The sequence below is a fragment of the Loxodonta africana genome, chromosome 24 (genome assembly GCF_030014295.1).
Source record: "Loxodonta africana isolate mLoxAfr1 chromosome 24, mLoxAfr1.hap2, whole genome shotgun sequence".
NCBI classification, from domain to species: Eukaryota; Metazoa; Chordata; class Mammalia; order Proboscidea; family Elephantidae; genus Loxodonta; species Loxodonta africana.
Genome location: NC_087365.1, coordinates 47,899,245 through 47,916,310, shown reverse-complemented (window position 1 = coordinate 47,916,310; position 17,066 = coordinate 47,899,245). Strand labels below are relative to the sequence as shown.

At 48.2% G+C, this 17,066-nt stretch overlaps 1 protein-coding gene across 4 annotated transcripts in view; it reads left to right on the top strand.

Annotated features, from left to right (window-relative positions):
- The window catches only part of PREX1 (phosphatidylinositol-3,4,5-trisphosphate dependent Rac exchange factor 1), a 221,784-nt gene that overhangs the window by 29,212 nt on the left and 175,506 nt on the right, over positions 1 to 17,066 (top strand). The window contains exon 1 of one of the 4 annotated variants that reach the window (XM_064276181.1): positions 6,375 to 6,398. The exons of the other annotated variants lie outside the window; for them this stretch is intronic. Within the exon in view, the coding sequence (XP_064132251.1) occupies positions 6,390 to 6,398 (9 nt within the window). The 5' untranslated portion in view covers positions 6,375 to 6,389. Of the gene's footprint in view, positions 1 to 6,374; positions 6,399 to 17,066 lie in introns of those variants that run through there. 4 annotated transcript variants of the gene reach the window in all.

The window sequence follows — 17,066 nt, the reverse complement described above, 5'->3', positions numbered from 1 at the left end:
AGTGGTGATTACCTGCTACTACTATTAACCAAAAAAAAAAAAAAATCTAGTTGCTGTCAAGTCCACTCCAACTCATAGTCACCTCACATGTGCCAGAGTAGAACTGTGCTCCATAGAATTTTCAATGGCTGAGTTTTTAGAAGTAGGTCTCTAGGCCTTTCTTCCGAGGAGCCTCTGGGTAGGCTTGAACCTCCAACCTTATGGTTAGCAGCAAAGTGTTAATGGTTCCTACTACCCAGGAATTATGCTGTTACTATTACTTTTTTCTTATTGATGGTTAGGGTGGTAAATATGGTGACCAGCTGTCCTCCTTTGCTTAGGACTGTCCCGGTTTTAAGGTTGCATTCTAGGTGACCCCTCAGTCCCAGGTAAACCGGAATGGTTGGTCACCCCCGTTGTAAAGTGCTTATAAGTTTAGGAATCACCTTGGCCTAGATTTGAATCCAGCTCTGCCACTTCCCAGCTGTGTGACCTTGGGCGGGTTACCTAGCTGCTCTGTGCTTCAGTTTCCTACTTGTAAAATGGGAATGATCGTAATACCTACCTCATAGAGTTGTTGTGAGGTTTGCATGAGGTAATGAATGCAAAGGTTTGGTGAGTTGTTTTTTTCAGATGGTCCCTGGGCCCAAGGGTAGGGAAGAAGCTTGAGACTGTTTTGAAGCCTAAGCCTCCTCAGCCCCTCCCTCCCCCACAGCAGGCCCCTGGTTTCTGAGTCAGGCTGGCTCCATTCTCTACCACATCAAAGCCCCTTCTGCTCTACTGAGGCCCCCTTTATGGCGGGGTCTCCTGGGCCCTGACTAGGAGGCTGATTATAGCAAGATCCTATCTGGGTGGTTGGAGCTGCCTGGCAGTCGCAGTCGGGGGCCGGGCTCGAGGTCGTGGATAAGCAGGGGCTGTTCTTCCAGCAGCCCTGCCTTCACACAGAGCCCAGCCCTCACACACAGCCCAGAGCACGGCTAAGGCTCGGTCCCTGTTGGGGTTTCCACCCAGCTGACCCCTTGCTGGCCCTCTTGGGGGTGGACAGAAGCCCCCTCGCCAGCAGGACCCTGGCCAAGCTATTCACCCTCTCTGTGCCTCATTTTCTCCCTGTCAAAAATGGGGCTCGTTAAACCTTACCCGTGGGTGCTTGGGAGGCTAGAGTACCTCCAGTCTCAGGCTTTATTAACAAAATGATGTTGGACAAAATGGGTCCCCAAATGGTGCCCTGGTGGTGCAACTGTTAAACACTCGGCTGCTAACCAAAAGGTTGGTGGTTCGAACCTACACAGCTGCTCCGTGGGACAAAGACCTGGCAATCTGCTCCCATAAAGACCGCAGCCTAGAAAACTCCATGGGGGCAGTTCTCCTTTGTCACATGGGGTCAGTATGAGTCAGAATCGACTCCATGGCACCTAAAAACAACAACAGCTGACATCTTAACGCATACATCTCCAGTGCAATGCCACTATGCTGCTTGCAGGAGGGTGACAGGGTTTCGAGAAGTCGCCATTTATTTTTAGGATGCCACAGACCACACGCTCAGGCAGCGGACAGAGGTCAGAGGGGCATTTGGCAGGCCCTCCGTGTCTGTGTCCTTGCGGTGGGTGTGGCATCTCACTGGATGATCATGTGAGGGACATCCCTGAGCCCCAGGCCAAATGGCCCCAGGCTTCCCACCCAGCTGTGCAGGGGATTTTTAATAATTAAATGGAAGAAAGTCTGTGGGCACTCAAGAAATGGTAGCTGCTGTTTTTTTTTTTTTTTTTAAGTTTAAGTCTCAATTGTATTGATTTTTACAGAGTTAAGTCAGGGTCTTACACGGACCTGTAAAGACCCCAATTTCATCCCGGTAGGAGACCCTCCCTGCCATTCCTTTCATCTGATTTAGTCAGATGATAGTAACCACAGGAGACAAATTTTATTGGGCACCTACTATGTGCCACGGTCCTTTAGGTCCTTGCTGTCTTCTAAATGTAGCCTAGGGACCGGCAACCCCGGTACCAATGAATTAAAATCTGCCACTAACAAGACTCCCCAGGTGATTCACATTTTAAAATTTTTATTTATTTTTAACTTAATTTTTTTGTTGAACGTAGACACAATAAAACACATACCTGTTCAAAATTTCTGCATGTCCAGCTCAGTGCTGTTGGTTATTCTTCACACTGTGTCACTGTTCTCACTGTCTCTGCCCCTCTCGTTTCACTACCATTAACCTTTACTCTGCCCCTTAAAGCTCTCATCTGTGCTACTGAGCTGCTGCTGTCAGTTTGGTTGGGTATAGTTAGCTCTTTAAAAGAGTGCAGTGTTCAAGGCCAACACTATTCATTCAGCTAAACTGTTGTTTTGTTTACAGATGACTTCATGGGATGTTTTTGGTTAAGAATTAAAGATTATTTCAGGACCATAGATTCAAAGGTCCCCCCTAAGTCTCAATGGACCCAGTAAGTCTGGTTTCCATGGGAATTTGATGTTCTGTTTCATAATTTTTGTCCTTTTGATCAGGATCCAGCACCTGAGTCCTTGACGAGGTGATTCACATTTAAGGCACATTTAAGTTTGAGAAGTGTTGGCTTGGGTGTGTTTCACTCTTTTAGTCCCTACAACCACCCTGTGAGGTAAGGCTCCACCTTAAAAAGGAGGAAACTGAGGCATGCAGAGGCTCAGTAACACGCCTGGGTTCATACAACTAGCAGGGTTTGTAAGAGAGTCTATGACAAGAAGCAGAGTCAGGATTCGAATCCAGGCTACCCGGTGCCAGAGCTCCTGCCCTTGACTATCATGTGCTGCTCATTCTGCGCCCGTGGAGAACACGGAAAGGGAGTGGATAGTCCTGACTGGAGGTAGCAGGGCTGGCCTCAACGGAGCCCTGATTGACTTGGTTCCTCGGGGGAGGAGGCCTTGTCTGGCAGAGGAGCGGTCCTGGTCAGCCCCTGACCTTTCCTTCATGTGCCAGTCTCTGCCCAGTGCCCAGTAGGAGGCCCCTGCCCCCCTTTCTCTGCTCCATCTCCAGGAGCTGTACAGGAATCACAGAATGGCAGATCCTCATACTGCTGGGGTTACCGAGACAAAGAGGGGGAGCTTTTGGCTTTTAGCAGCCCAAGAACTGGTCAACAGCAGTTGGTTAGCAGCAGAGATAGGGCTAGAGCCCCAGCCTCTTGAGTGATATTTCATTGGAGAAGAGTAGGAATAGTCCATCATTAATCAGTTCACCAATCTTTTTTTTTTTTTTTTAATTTTAATACTATATATTTTTACTTAACTACCACCCAGTGCTTTTGAGTCAATTCCGACCACCAGGGTTTCCTATATTTTCACATATAATAACATATCCAAAATATTATCTTTGTGACATGTAATTAATACAAAAATTAGTGAGATATTTTTCATTCTTTTTCTCATACTAAGTCTTTGGAATCCAGTGTGTATTTTATACCTACCCATATACCCATTGTAGTCAACTCATAGTGACCCTATAGGACGGAGTAGAACTGCCCCATAGAGTTTTCAAGGAGCTGCTGGTGAATTTGAACTGCCAACCTTTTGGTTAGCAACTGAGCTCTTAACCACTGCGCCAGCAGGGCTCCTTTATACCTACTGCACGTCTCAGTTTGCTATGCAGCTATACAACAGTGATATCTTATGCGACACAGCGGTTAAAATGAAACATAGTCTCGCCGAAAAAATAAAGTCGTGTTAGTGCCTCAGTTTTTAAATTTAAGTTAATTAAAACTAAATAAAAGAAACAATTTAGTTCCCCAGTCTCACTAGCCATATTTCAAGGTGCGGTAGGCACATTTGGCTAGTGGACCAAATTGTTTGTTGTTGTTGTTGTTAGGTGTTGTCGGGTTGGTTCTGACTATACCAACCCTTGCGTGCAACAGAAAGAAACACCGCCTAGTCCTGTGCCATCCTCACAATTGTTGCTATGTTTGAGTCCGTTGTTGCAGCCACTGTGTCAATCCATCTCCTTGAAGGTCTTCCCTTTTTCTCTGACCCTCTACCAAGGATAAAGTCCTTCTCCAGCGACTGGAGCCTCCTGATAACATGCCCAAAGTATGTAAGACGAACTCTTACCATCCTTACTTCTAAATGAGCCTTCTGGCTGCACTTCTTCCAGGACAGATTTATTCATTCTTTTGGCAGTCTGTGGTATATTCAATATTCTTTGCCAACACTGTAATACAAAGATATTTATTCTTCTTCGGTCTTCTTATTCACTGGACCAAATTAGACACAAGGAGCCCTGGTGGTGCAATGGCCAAGCACCTGGCTGCCATCTGAAAGGTCAGCAGCTCGAACCTACCAGAGTCTCCTAAGGAAAAAAGACCTGGTGATCAGCTTCCGCAAAGACCACAGTTCCCTAGTGCTGCCATGAGTTGGAAATGACAAGATAGCCCCGGCACAGGCGCGTGGCACAAGCAGTTCACCAGTCTTTGTTGAGCACCTAGTGTGTGCCAGGTGCTGTACTAGGTGCTTGGGACACAGCAGAGAACAAAACGGGCAAAAATCCCTGCATTTGTGGAGCTGACATTGTGTGCAGATGAATAGCAATTATACAACAAGCAGGAGCATTTCTGATTTTAATACATGCTAGGAAGGCAACAAAGTGAAGGGTGTGATCCCCAGTGACCAAGGAGGTCAGGGAAGGCCTGACCAAGGAGGTGATGTTGGAATGAAGCCAGGAATAGTGTGCAGGAGTCAGGTGTGTGACAATTTTGGGAGTGGAGAGTTCCAAGAGGAGGAAATGGCAAGTTCAAAGGCTGGGAGATGGGAAGGAACTTGGTATATAAACAGTAGTGGCTGAGGTGGAGGAGGTGAAGGTGCTGAGGGTAATGGTGGGGTGGGGGGGGGGGCAGATGGTGCAGGGCCTTGCAGCAGAGGTGAGAAGTAGGACTTCTAGTGTAGCGGGCAGCCACTGGGGGCTGTCAGCAAGGGAGAAGAGTAGCCATGCTTTAAAAGGGAGACTCAGGTGGCATGTGGAGGCTGGGCTGTAGAAGCAGCCACAGTGGTTGGGCGGCGGCTGCAGTGTCCAATGAGGGATGGTGGCAGCTTGGACCGGAGCTGGTGTGGAAAGAAGTAAACAAATTCAGGATGGCTATAAAGCTGGACCAGACTTAAATCAGTGTCTGGAGAACGTGGGAAGTGAGGCTTTGCAGTGGAGAAGTTAGACCTTGACTGGTGCAAATTGGAAGGCTTCCTGGAGGAGGCGGAGACTTTCAGGATAGGCGGGACAGACTTGGGGAGGGATATTCGGGCAAAAGGAACTCCATGAGCAAGGGCAGACATGGAAATGTTGTACGAGTTCACGTGAAGGTCAGGAGGTTGGCTTATGTGACGTCTTTCCAACCCTTCCAGGTTAGCAGATGAGGTGAGGGTCGTTCTGGAGCTGTGAGAAGAGAATAAAGGTCAAAGGTTTGGCATTTGCTTGAGTGGAGGGTGAAAAGGCAGCTTAGGGAAAGGCATGAGAACCAGGCCGAGGCATGTCAGGGACATCAGGCCTGTCATTGACCATCCCTGGGCCTCAGTTTCCTCAAGGCATCATGTGGGGTCATGGTTAGGCTTAAAGTGAGTATGCCAGTGCCTGGGAAAGCTGGAACAGAAGATTGTATTGCGGGGCCTGGTACCCCTGTGCAGAGCCAAGGGCAGCTTGGCTGGAAGGCGGCCCTTTCTGGGTGAGAACAGAGTTGTTTGAGGAAGGCGACTGAGGGGGCGTGGGGGGGCTTCTTTCTCTTCATTGAGAGAGCAAGCTCACAGAGGGGCAGTGAACAGAGGCTGTGCTGTGGGCCTCGGTTTTTGGGGGGGTTGGGAGCGGGAGCTAGGTCAGCTGTATGGGCCACTTAATACCCATGAACTTGCAATTAAATGCGGAAGTAGAGACAAGAGGGGTGGTAAAAGGGGATATTGTTCCCAGCTCAGGAGAGAAGGGCGGCTGGAGCCCCAGGGAAATGGCCAGCCTCCAACATGAATGGGCTCCAGTGTCCTGGGGGGCTGGGGGGAGCAGGGCCCCCGTCATTTGGCCCTTTATCCTGCTCTGCTGGACCCAGCCACAAAGGCCAGCTTGATTCCCATTCGGCTTCATTCTGGGGGAGAAGGAGGACTCGACCCCAGCTTGGCCCCCTCCCAGAGCCCCAAGCAGAGAGCTCCCTCTGGGAATGGGGGGTGGTAGAATTTGGATCCCATTGGGAATTTGAGGCATTTCTAGAACACCCAGCTCACCGTGGTCAAACCTTTTATTTTGCCTATTAAATTAAAAAAATTTTTTTTGGTGTTTTGTTTTAGGTATATCTGAGATATCAAATCCACAGTAGTGTCTGCATTACCAGATGTCCGCTGGGGGCAGAATTGCCCTGGTTGGCCTGTATTGATCAGCGCGTTGGCAGCATCCTTGCCTGAGCTGCTTTGTGCACATGGGCAAGGTAAACAGTATTGTATTCCTATTCCACAGATGAGGAAATGGAAGCTCAGAGAGGTCGAGTCATTTCCTTGATGTCACACAGCGAATAAGTGGGAGAACTTGAATCTGAGCTCATGCTTCTTCCCACTTGTTAGACACACACAAGTGCCAGGCACAGTCCTAGGCCAAACTGGGCGTTAAGTGGGTTACAGACGAGACCCAACCCTTGCCCTCTTAGATCTGACATTCTATTGGGGGAGACCGGCAGTAAGCCAGTCATCAAATAATACAGGATGAGTTAGGTGGTGGTTAGTGGGTGAGGATAAAGAGATGGAGAATCACATGGGGTCTCTGTGAGTCAGAATTGACTTGCGGGCACCCAGCAACAACAGTGAGGGTTACATGATACTTTAAGTACTGTACAAAAGAGTTTCATACAATTAGCTCATTGAATCCCCGTTAAAAAAAATCTCTGTGATATACTGTTAATGTTATCCCCGAATGGCAGATGGGGAAACCAAGGCACAGAGAAATTCTTTGTCAGGAAGCCCCAAAGCTGATATTAGAACCTGGGCCGCTAGAACCGTTAACCACTCTGTAGCCCTGCCCTCACGCCCTCTCTAGTACCCACTTCCTGGGTGGTCATGAGGATCAACTGGGCTAAGACAGGATGATCCAAAATGTGGTTTGCAGACTGCATGCTACCGGTCTGTGACGGGGTGTGGACAGAAACTGAGAGTAAGGGTTTAAACTTCTCCAGCAGTTTGGCAGAGTAATTTTACATCAGTTAAAACCAAAAACAAAAACCAAATTAGGTTTGTAGTCTGTCTTTTTATTTTGTTTTTCTAGTAATTTATTTTTATTGCATTTTACAAACGCATTAGTCTTAAACAGATTGGAAATTAAAAAACAAAAGTAGTTCTACTGATAGTTTGCGGAACCCTGCATTAAGACAGGAAAAAATGCTTAGAGTAGACCCTGGCTCGTTGTAAGCCCTTGGTAAGTGTGAGCTCTTATATTTGATCAGTACCAACTCCTTGTCCCTGAGATGTAGGAGAAGCAGAAGGCTCCTATCCCTCGTATTTTACAGATGAAGAAATTGAGGCCCAGCCAGGTTAGGCAACTTGGAGGTGGCTGGCAGGGTCCAGATGCTAAGGGAGCCTTCTCTTTGTTGACCCTCCCTGGTCCACGATTTTCACTGTCTCTCCAGCCCAGGCAGCTGGATAGGCCCTGACCTGCAGGCCTTTCGGTGGACGGGCTGATTGGCCACCAGCCTGGAGCCCTGGTTAAGCAGGTCCTAGAGAGAGACTATACTTCCCTGGGGCTGTAGGTGGCTGGGGCCCCTCTTGGGGACCCTGTTCCCGGGCCTCTCATCAGCCCCTCTCTTTGTCTCTGTGGCCATGGCAACCTGGCTGGACGCTTGGCACTCCCAGGCCCAGCCCCCCAGCCTGACCAGCTGCCTTCCTCCTCGCTGAGGCTGCCCTGGCAGGCTCCAGCCTGGCTGGGGAAGCCGCCCCCCCCACCACCCATGGATGGGGGCTCCTGGGCAAGGCTGGTGCTGCCCTGCAGTGTGAGACGGACCCCAGACGAAGGTCCTTGTGGGTCCTCCTCTCCTCCTCCTGGCCTCCTTCTTTCTGGCTTGGAGCACTCTTGTTTTCTGTCTCCCGGCTCTGCCTCCAGCCTGCTTCTGGGGCTCTTTGTCAGCTCTGGTCTGCTCTTGCTTCTCTGTTTTTCTCTCTTAGTCTCTGTGCCTCTGTCTTTCTCTCTGCCGGGTTCTAATATATCATTCGCAGAGTAGTCTCTATAGGCTGAGAACGGGCTGACTTAGAGCCCCTAACTGCAGGGTACGCTGGGGGACCTTTCCCTGACCAGAGAAAGGACTGCAGTCATGTGGGGCTCGTTAGTCAAAAAGCTGTAGTCCCGGCCCCCACAAGCCCCGTGAGATCCTGCTGCCCCAGACACAAAGGCCCATGAAGGGGGCCTCTCCCACCATGGGGAGCCCTTCTGGTAAGGGAGGGAGTCCTTCTGGTGAGGAAGGATCCTCTCACCCAGTCCTCCTGGTCCAAGCCTCTCAGGAGGAGTTGGGCTGCTGAGCCCCCTTGTGCTGACATCTCAGCCAGCCATGTGAAGGGCTTGGACTTGGAAAACCCACAATTTTTTTTTTCCCATCCACCTGGGAGGGGGCCAGTTCCCACTGGCAGGCCGTAAAAGTCATCACTTATTAATGTCACAGCTGTCCCTATAGATATGAATAAATTATGGTCCATATAGACAGGTAAGATCCATGGGCCCTTAGAGGGATTTCAGTAAGAGTCATCCCAGTCCAGCCTTTGACTGGAGCCCAGAGAAGGGACATGATTGCCTGGACAGGGGTTCCAAACCCAGCTGACGGGTAATGTGGCCAGGTGTGAAAACGATCACAGCACCCTCTCCACCTGCCTTTTGTTTCTCCTCTTTTAGCATCAGCGTGGATGTAGAGAGATGTTTCTCTACCCTTAACCTCTCTGTAAGGAGGCCTGGTGGCACAGTGGTTAAGTGCTCAGCTTCTAACTGAAAGGTTGGAGGTTCAAACCCACCCAGTGGCTCCAAGAAGAAAGACCTGGCAACCTGCTCCCATAAAGATTACAGCCCAGAAAGCCCCATGGGGGAGTTCTACTCTGTCACATAGGGTTGTTATGAGTCGTAACTGACTCAGCGGCACCCAACAACAACTATGTCTCTGTGCCTTGGTTTTCTAATCTGTTCAATGGGGATAACAGGAACACCTGTCTCATAGACCTTTTTCTTAATTTTTCTCATTGACGTAATTCTCATGACATAAAATTCACCCTTTTGAAGTGTACAGTTCAGTGGTTTTTACTATATTCACAAGGTTTTGCAACCGTCACTCTCTCTTAATTTCAGAGCATTTTCATCACCCCCAAAAGAAACCCCATCCCCATTAGCAGCCACCTCCCAGCTCCCCGACCTCCCAGCTCCTGGCAGTCACAAACTTACTTTCTGTCTCTGTAGATTTGCCTTTTCTGGACATTTCATATAAATGGAATCATCCAATATGTGGTCTTTTGTGTCTGGCTCCTTTCACTTAGCATAATGTTTTTTCAGGATTTATCCATGTTGTAGCAGGTGTCAGTACTGCATTTCTTTTTTATGGCTGAATAGTATTCCATTGTAGGGACATACCACATTTTGTTCATTCATTCATCAGTTGATGGGCATTTGGGCTGTTTCCACTGTTTGGCTGTGAGGAGTAATACCGCTCTGAATCCTCCTCTACAGGTTTTTGTATGGATGTATGTTCTCAGTTCTGAGTATATACTTAACAGTGATCTCATTGGTTTCTTGGGAAGGTTCAATGAATCCATAAAAGGACAACTCTTAGAATAGTCCCTGGAACATAGCAGATGCTAGACGTGTATTGTCGTTGGATGCCGTTGAGTTGATTTTTGACTCGTAGCAACCCTGTGTGACAGAGTAGAACTTCGCCACAGGGTTTTCTAGGCTGTACTCTTTATGGGAGCAGATTGCCAGGTCTTTCTCCTGTAGAGCTGCTGGGTGGTTTAAAACTGCCAACCTTTCAGTTAGCAGCCGAGCCCTTAACTATTGTGCCACCAGGGCTCCTTAGACATGTCTTAGGTTTTGTTGTTACAAAATAACCCCTCAAGCTGATGATAAATGTCCACTGGCCCTTGGCCTTGATGTTGGGGAGACAGCAGTGCTATTTAACATTTACTGAGCGCTTACTGGGTGCCAGGCAACGGTTCTCTGGGGCGAGTCCTATTTTACAGATGAGGAAACTGAGGCACAGAGAGTATTAAATAATTTGTGCAAAATCAGACACTGAGCTCAGACCTGAGTCCTGGCAGCCTGGCTCTAGACCCATGCCTCTGACCCCTGTAGCCTTGGAGAATCGGAGCACGTGTCCCGTCTAAAGCTGACAGCAGCTTCTTAGCCTCAAGCAGTGGTTCCATGCAGGAGTACAAACCTAGTATTGCCAAATTGCCTGACTTCTGAAAGACTTTTTTCAGCAGCTGGAAATGGTGGATTTTTTGGTATGAAATCACTCGATTTTGAAAAGTTGGCAATTCAGTCACATTTTTAACAAACACTGCATGGGCCAAACAAAACACATCTGCGGGCCCAACCCCTTTGTTGCCAATTTGCACACTCTGGCCTGAGGGCAACTCACTGGTGGGGAGCATTGCTGGACAGTGATCTTGGCCGGCTGTATCTCTGAGCCTCGGGCACCCACCTTCCTCAGGGGGTTCTGACTTGTGTTTGTGCCATTTGTGTTCAAATCTAACCCCTCATGGGATGTGATCTTGTTGAGGGCTTGAATGGTGCCTGAACATTTTGGGATTCTTCTCTCCCTCTCACCGCTGGAGTCTTAAAACGATGGAGTCCTAGGAGTCCCTGGGTGATATAAACAGTTACTGTGCCTAGCTGCTAACTGAAAGGTTGAAGGTTCAAGTCCACCTAGAGGTACCTTGGAAGAAAGGCCTGGTGATCTACTGCCAATAAAACGAGCCCTATGGGACACAGTTCTACTCTGACACACGGGAGTCGCCACGAGTTGCAGTTGACTCCACAGCAACTGGTTTGCCCACGTTGGGTCCTCACTGCTCAGCACTTGGCTTTGCCTTTAGGAGCTAACTACCCTTCTGCAGCCGGAAGCCATATTGCACATGAGAACGAGAGATCTAGAGTCCGAAACCCTGATTCAAATCCCAGCCGTGCCACTTCTCAACCTGTAACCCCAGGCAAGTTATTTAAACTCACAATGCCTCAGTTTTCACATCTGTAAAATGGGGCTAATATCTTATTTCAGGGATTCATACATGAATTGCAGTCAGTGTGCAGGCAGAGAGTAGCATGTTGGTTAGCTGGCCATGCTATTAGAGCAGTATAAAGTGGGAATGGAGGGTGCAGGGTTTGGAGCTGGACTGCCTGGATGCGAATCCTGGCTTTGCCATTCACCAGCTATGTGACATGTGGGTAAGTGACTTGATTTTGCTGCACCTCAGTTTCCCTATCTGTCAAATAGGGACAATAATAAAACTTCTTTTATGGGATTGCTGTAGCATTTAGGACAGTGACTGGTACAAGGTAAGCTCTGAGTGATGTTAAAAGCAAAAAACCAAACCCATTGCTGTCGAGTCGATTCCAACTCACAGTGACCCTTTAGGACAGAGTAGAACTGCCCATAGGGTTTCCAAGGAGCACCTGGTGGATTTTGAACTGCTGACCTTTTTGATTTGCAGCCATCACTCTTAACCACTATGGAAACCAGGGTTTCCTGAGTGATGTTGGCCACTGTTATTATCATACACAAATGTGCAGCCTTGTGCAGACACATGCAGTCATTGCCAAGGCTCTGCCATCTGGCAGGCAGAGCGCAAAGGTACCCATTTATTTCTGAATGTGTGTCACCATGTTTCCTGCGGGGAGCGATTCTAATGTGTGTGTGTGTGTGTGTGTGTGTGTGTGTGTGCGTGAATCTGCACAGTCCCGAGCCAGCTAGCTGGGGTGCTCTTTTCCCTTTGCATATCTCCCTGCATAAATAGAGCATATACATTATGCGCACACACACGTACACACTCTAATATGCTTACCTGAAATAAATACACATTGGGGTTCTCGGGCAGTGAGTTCAGCTACTGGAGCAGCCAGTAACGTTTCAGTGCATCGAGAGGGTGGAAGCTGCTGGGGGCCGCCGGAGGTGTATGGCAGATCTAGGTAGTTGCTACTTGGGAGGTGGGGATCTGATGGGGAGGATGTTGGTTACACGGGGGGCTGGGCTGTGGAGCTTGGGTAGGATGGCTGTGGCTGTGAGGACAGGTACTGTAATTCAGGTCTTAGTTCGCCCTTGCTGTCCAGCACTGGGTTGGATGGTGCAGACCCAGCTCTCTCTGAAGCACGCAACAGCCCCAGAGCCTTCCTCTGCCTCTTGTTCACCTTCCCCTCCTTGGCATATTGCAGGCATTGATTTAGGCAAAAGCTCCATGGCGTCTAAGAACAGCTGAAGCACGCAGAATTAGCACAACAGAATCAAGCTATCTGGAGAGGCAGCCTGGACTGCTGAATTTATCTTCCTTTTTCTCCCCACTCATGTCAAAGTTCTTTTTTTTTCTCTCCTGTTAAACTTCTTAAATTGCCTTGCAGCCCACTGCCCTCCTTTTCCTTTGAACTTCCAGGGATTAGAGCCTTTTGTTTCTCTCTTTTTCCTTTCCATTCCTGGCAGTCTTTCTGAGGAGACCAGTGGAAATTCAGGTTGTTTCTGAAAGAGTGAGGTGGATAGATTGGGTCTATTTCCTATTACAGTTCCAGGATGCATACAACAATTTACTCATCATTCTGTTTAGCTGAGATTTATCAAATTTTCAGCATGCATCAGGCTTCATCCTGAGCGTTTTACACATCTTCACTCACTTACTCCTCTTAACAATCCTGATGGAGGTGTTTTTATTGGTCCCATTTTAACAGACGAGGGAACTGAGGCACAGAGAGGCTATGTCACATACCCAGGGTCCCACAGTGAGAAAGGACTGAACCAGGCTGTGAGCCAGTAGTCTGACTTCAGGGCTGTGCTCTTAACCACAGCACTGTACTGTTTCCTCTGCTAATGGGTTAATTTAACACATTTGTTGAGCATCTACTATGTGCTAGGCCTGATTTTTTCCCCTTCTTTTCTTGCCTTTCTTTTGTCCCTCCTTCCCTCCCCCAGCCACCCACCCAACTACCCATCTATTTTTTTCTTTCTTCTTCTCTCCCTTCCTTCTTCCCTCTTCCCTCCCACCCACCCACCTACCCATGCATCCATCCACCTACCCATCTACCCACGCACCCATCCATACGTTTTTCTTTCCTTTCTCCCTCCCTCCCTTACCCCTTCCTTTCTCCCTCCCATCCACTCACCTGCCCATCCACTCACCCGCCCATCCATCCACCCATCCATCCACCCATCCATCCACCCATCTACCCACCCATCCACCTACCCACCCATCCATCCACCCCATCCATCCACCCATCCATCCATCCATCCACCCACCCATCTACCCATCCATCTCTCCACCCACCCACCCATCCATCTCTCCACCCACCCACCCATCCATCTCTCCACCCACCCACCCATCCATTCACCCACCCACCCATCCATTTATCTACCCACCTACCCACCCATCCACCCACCCACCCATCCATCCACCCACCCATCTACCCATCCATCTCTCCACCCACCCACCCACCCATCCATCTGTTCACCCACCCATCCATCTACCCACCCATCCGTTTACCCACCCACCCACTCATCTATCCATCCATCCAATCAGTGTTTCCTAAAATTGCCTCATTTCAGTATCAGTCTCATGATTTTTACCATGTTTGAATACCACCTGCAGCATTATTTATATAATATTTTAAAATTTATTCTTGCCCTTCCTTTTGTTTTAAAGCTCTAGTTTCATTTTAAGCAATAATGTCATAGATTTGATATGGTAGCCATAGTTGTTAATATCAAAATAAAAAACGTTCATCTGAGTGCTGAAGTCCCCTCTTCACGGCAGTCTGAGCAGACTTGGGGAAACCCGCCACCAGGCATTTATGAGGGTCACAGCCCCAAGCGAAGCCCAGGGTGGCTGGGGTGCCCTAGGTGTGGGGTTTCCACCAGCAGCTTTTACTGTAACAGGGAAGATCAGACAAGGACTTGAATGACTGGCATTCCTGTGACCTGTGGTTTGTGAGAAACCCTTTGTTAAAGAACTCCGGATGTCACCAGAGATCACTTTTGGTCTGAGTCTCAAGGAGAGGTGACATTTAGACTAGAACCTGATAGCCTGGCCCCACCATGGACAGGCCGTGGGACCCTGGGCAGGTGACCTAGCCCTCTGCAGCTCAGTCTGTAGCATGAAGATAATAACGGCACCCACCTCTGAGATTTAAATGAGATACTACTTGAACATGCTTAGAGCAAGACCTCCCAGCACATCTTGAGTGCTCAGTAAGGACTAGCTGTTGATATTATAATTATAGGTAGTTCCCAACTTATTGCATATTCAAGGTACAGTGAACCACTCTTACGACCGTCTTTTTTTCATACATCTTATCATTATTAATATGCACTACAGACAGGGTTGGCAGTGCGTAATTTGCTGATGTTATCATTCTCAGATGTTCAATGACTTACAGACACTGATAATAAAAGGCAATAATAGTGAAAAAAAAAGGAGGTATTCAACTTACGTCAGAACTGACTTAGAGTCATCGGAACGGAACCCCGTTGTAAGTTGGGGACTACTTGTGTTATTATCATCATCATCACCCTCTTCCTCCTCCTCCAGATGAGCCCTGTCACAAGGACCAGGATCAGAGCCTGAGGCTCAACCAGGTTGTCCTGGTGATGAAGGTGATGGGGTTGTTGAGACACAGATGATAGACTTCGTTGTGAGGTTGGATGCAGCTGGATGCCTGTAATTTGCTCTCATCCATGACACCTGAAGGACTCATTCCATTCTGAATGAGTGGTTATTTGAAGGACTCACTTAGAAGGGGTAGACATAGCTGAAATTCTAAGTTCCCAGCTAAAGTCAGGGCTCTGTTTAATCCTTGGATGGTGGACCCTCTGCGTAAGTGACTGAAAACCCAATCCAAACTGACTTAAACAAGAAAGGGAATGTAATAGTTTATGAAGCTGGAATATCAGCCTCAGGCATAGTTTGATCTAGGGGCTCAAACTGTGTTGTCTGGATTTGTTCTTTGTCCTTCTTTTACCCCTGCTGTATTTCCCAGTGCCTTCACTCTTGTGTCCTGTGGGGCTCAGATGGGGGTGGATCAGCACCCCTCAAGCGGCAGTTGGGGTGCTTTACCACAAGAAGAGGGAATGGAAGCGAGATGCCTGCCATCGAGCTTGAGGCCGAGCTTATTTGAAAGAGGGAACTTCCTGTTTAAGGGCAAATGGGCCTTTGGGTCTAAGCCCTATATTCTGCAACTAAGATTTCTGAAGGACATTTGAGGGCTCCTTTTATGACTCATCGTCGGATGAGTTCACTTCACGCAGGTTACATCATATTTCCAAACATCTGCCCGCCACGCTCTTGAGAGGCTCCACGACACTGCCCGTCCATTCCCAGGTGGTGGGGGGTGGGGTTCCACGGCAGACGCCATCTTAACAGGAAATGTTCTCCATTTGCAGAAAACTTCCCGTGGGCCTTTTAAATACAGCAGGTGAACCCCAGTTTAATTTGGTTTTGTACCCAGGCTCCCGTGGTACCCCACTCCAGCCTCAGATGCTCGGTTTCTGGGTGCATTCATACTGAAGCCTCTGGCAGTCTGTGTACGTTTAGTCACCACATGGGCAGTCTTCCTGCTTTTTTTCTTTCCCTGCGTGCTTGTGACTACCCCTAATTTTTTGGTCTCTTAAAAACAAAGAAAATAAAACAAACCACCGTCGTATTTCTAGACACCAGCATCTGGTAGCCACCTGTCATGTTTGATGTTTGGAAAAAAAAAAGTATTTTGATCATTCCTCAAAATTAGACTTTAAAAATGTATGTTTGGGTATTTCTGTGTTAAAAGTTTTTTTGTTTTTTAAACATTTTGTAACCAGATTTCTTTGGGGATTTCCTTAGTGTTTACTCTCTCTATCTCCTTCTACAGTTCCTTGCAAAAATGGGTTTTTCTTTTTTGCAAGAGCTTTTTTTCATTCTCCTCTTTATATAAATCAGTAATGCTGTGAACAGCAGAAAGAGGAAATGAGCTAGAAAGTGTTCAAGCCTTTGAAAAATTCTCTTGTGGACACTGGTTGGCCTGGAGCCCATCCTACGCTTGTATGTGTGATGTTTGGGAATCAGCCTTTTTTTTTTTTTTTTTTTATAAAAGAAAGAACATTTATGATGTCTTTTGGCAGAAACTACTGGACAATCAGAATCAGCTTTTATGCACATACAAAGTTGATATATTCAGAAGTGACTGCTGGGGTCTGGGAAGTCAGTCACAGGTGTCGATGTCTGTTTCCAGGGTTAGAAGAATTCTCCTGAGCTCTTCAGGGGAGCCTCTGCTGAGTGGGCTGACCACGGTGGGGAAGAGGGTTTCCGGAATGGCCTTTGACCCACTGGGCCCCTAGAGGGTCATCAGTGTTCTGTGCTTGTCCTGTAGGGGCTTCTGAGAGGCCCTTGGAGTGTGTGTGGGGTAGGGGTCATGGGTCATCAGCCAGAGGTGCTCTGACCCACCCCAGCGACCTCTGACCTTACCACTCCTCCCCCTTGCACTCCCCAATTCTCACTGCTCTCCTTCCATCCCCGCCTCCTTCCCTCTCACCTCTCTCCTGTCCCTGTCCTTCTTTCTCCCTTTTCCTTTCATTTTGCAGCTGGATATTTTAACCATTTGTTCCACTCGGTCTCGTGCTGGTTGTTGTTGGGCACACTTGAGATGATTTTCGACTCATAGCGACCCTATAAGATAGAGCAGGACTGCCTCATAGGGTTTTCTTGGCTGTAACTTCTACGGGAACAGATTGCCACGTCTTTCTTCCATAGAGCTGCTGGGTGGGTTTGAACCACCAGCCTTAAGGTTAGCAGCCAAATGCTTAACCTTTGCACCACCAGGGCTCCAGGCACGTGGTCAAGAGCTCATAAATATCTGTGGGATGAATTTTGGAGTATGTGCTCAATTTTTTTTCCTGCTGGGGCATTGGTGG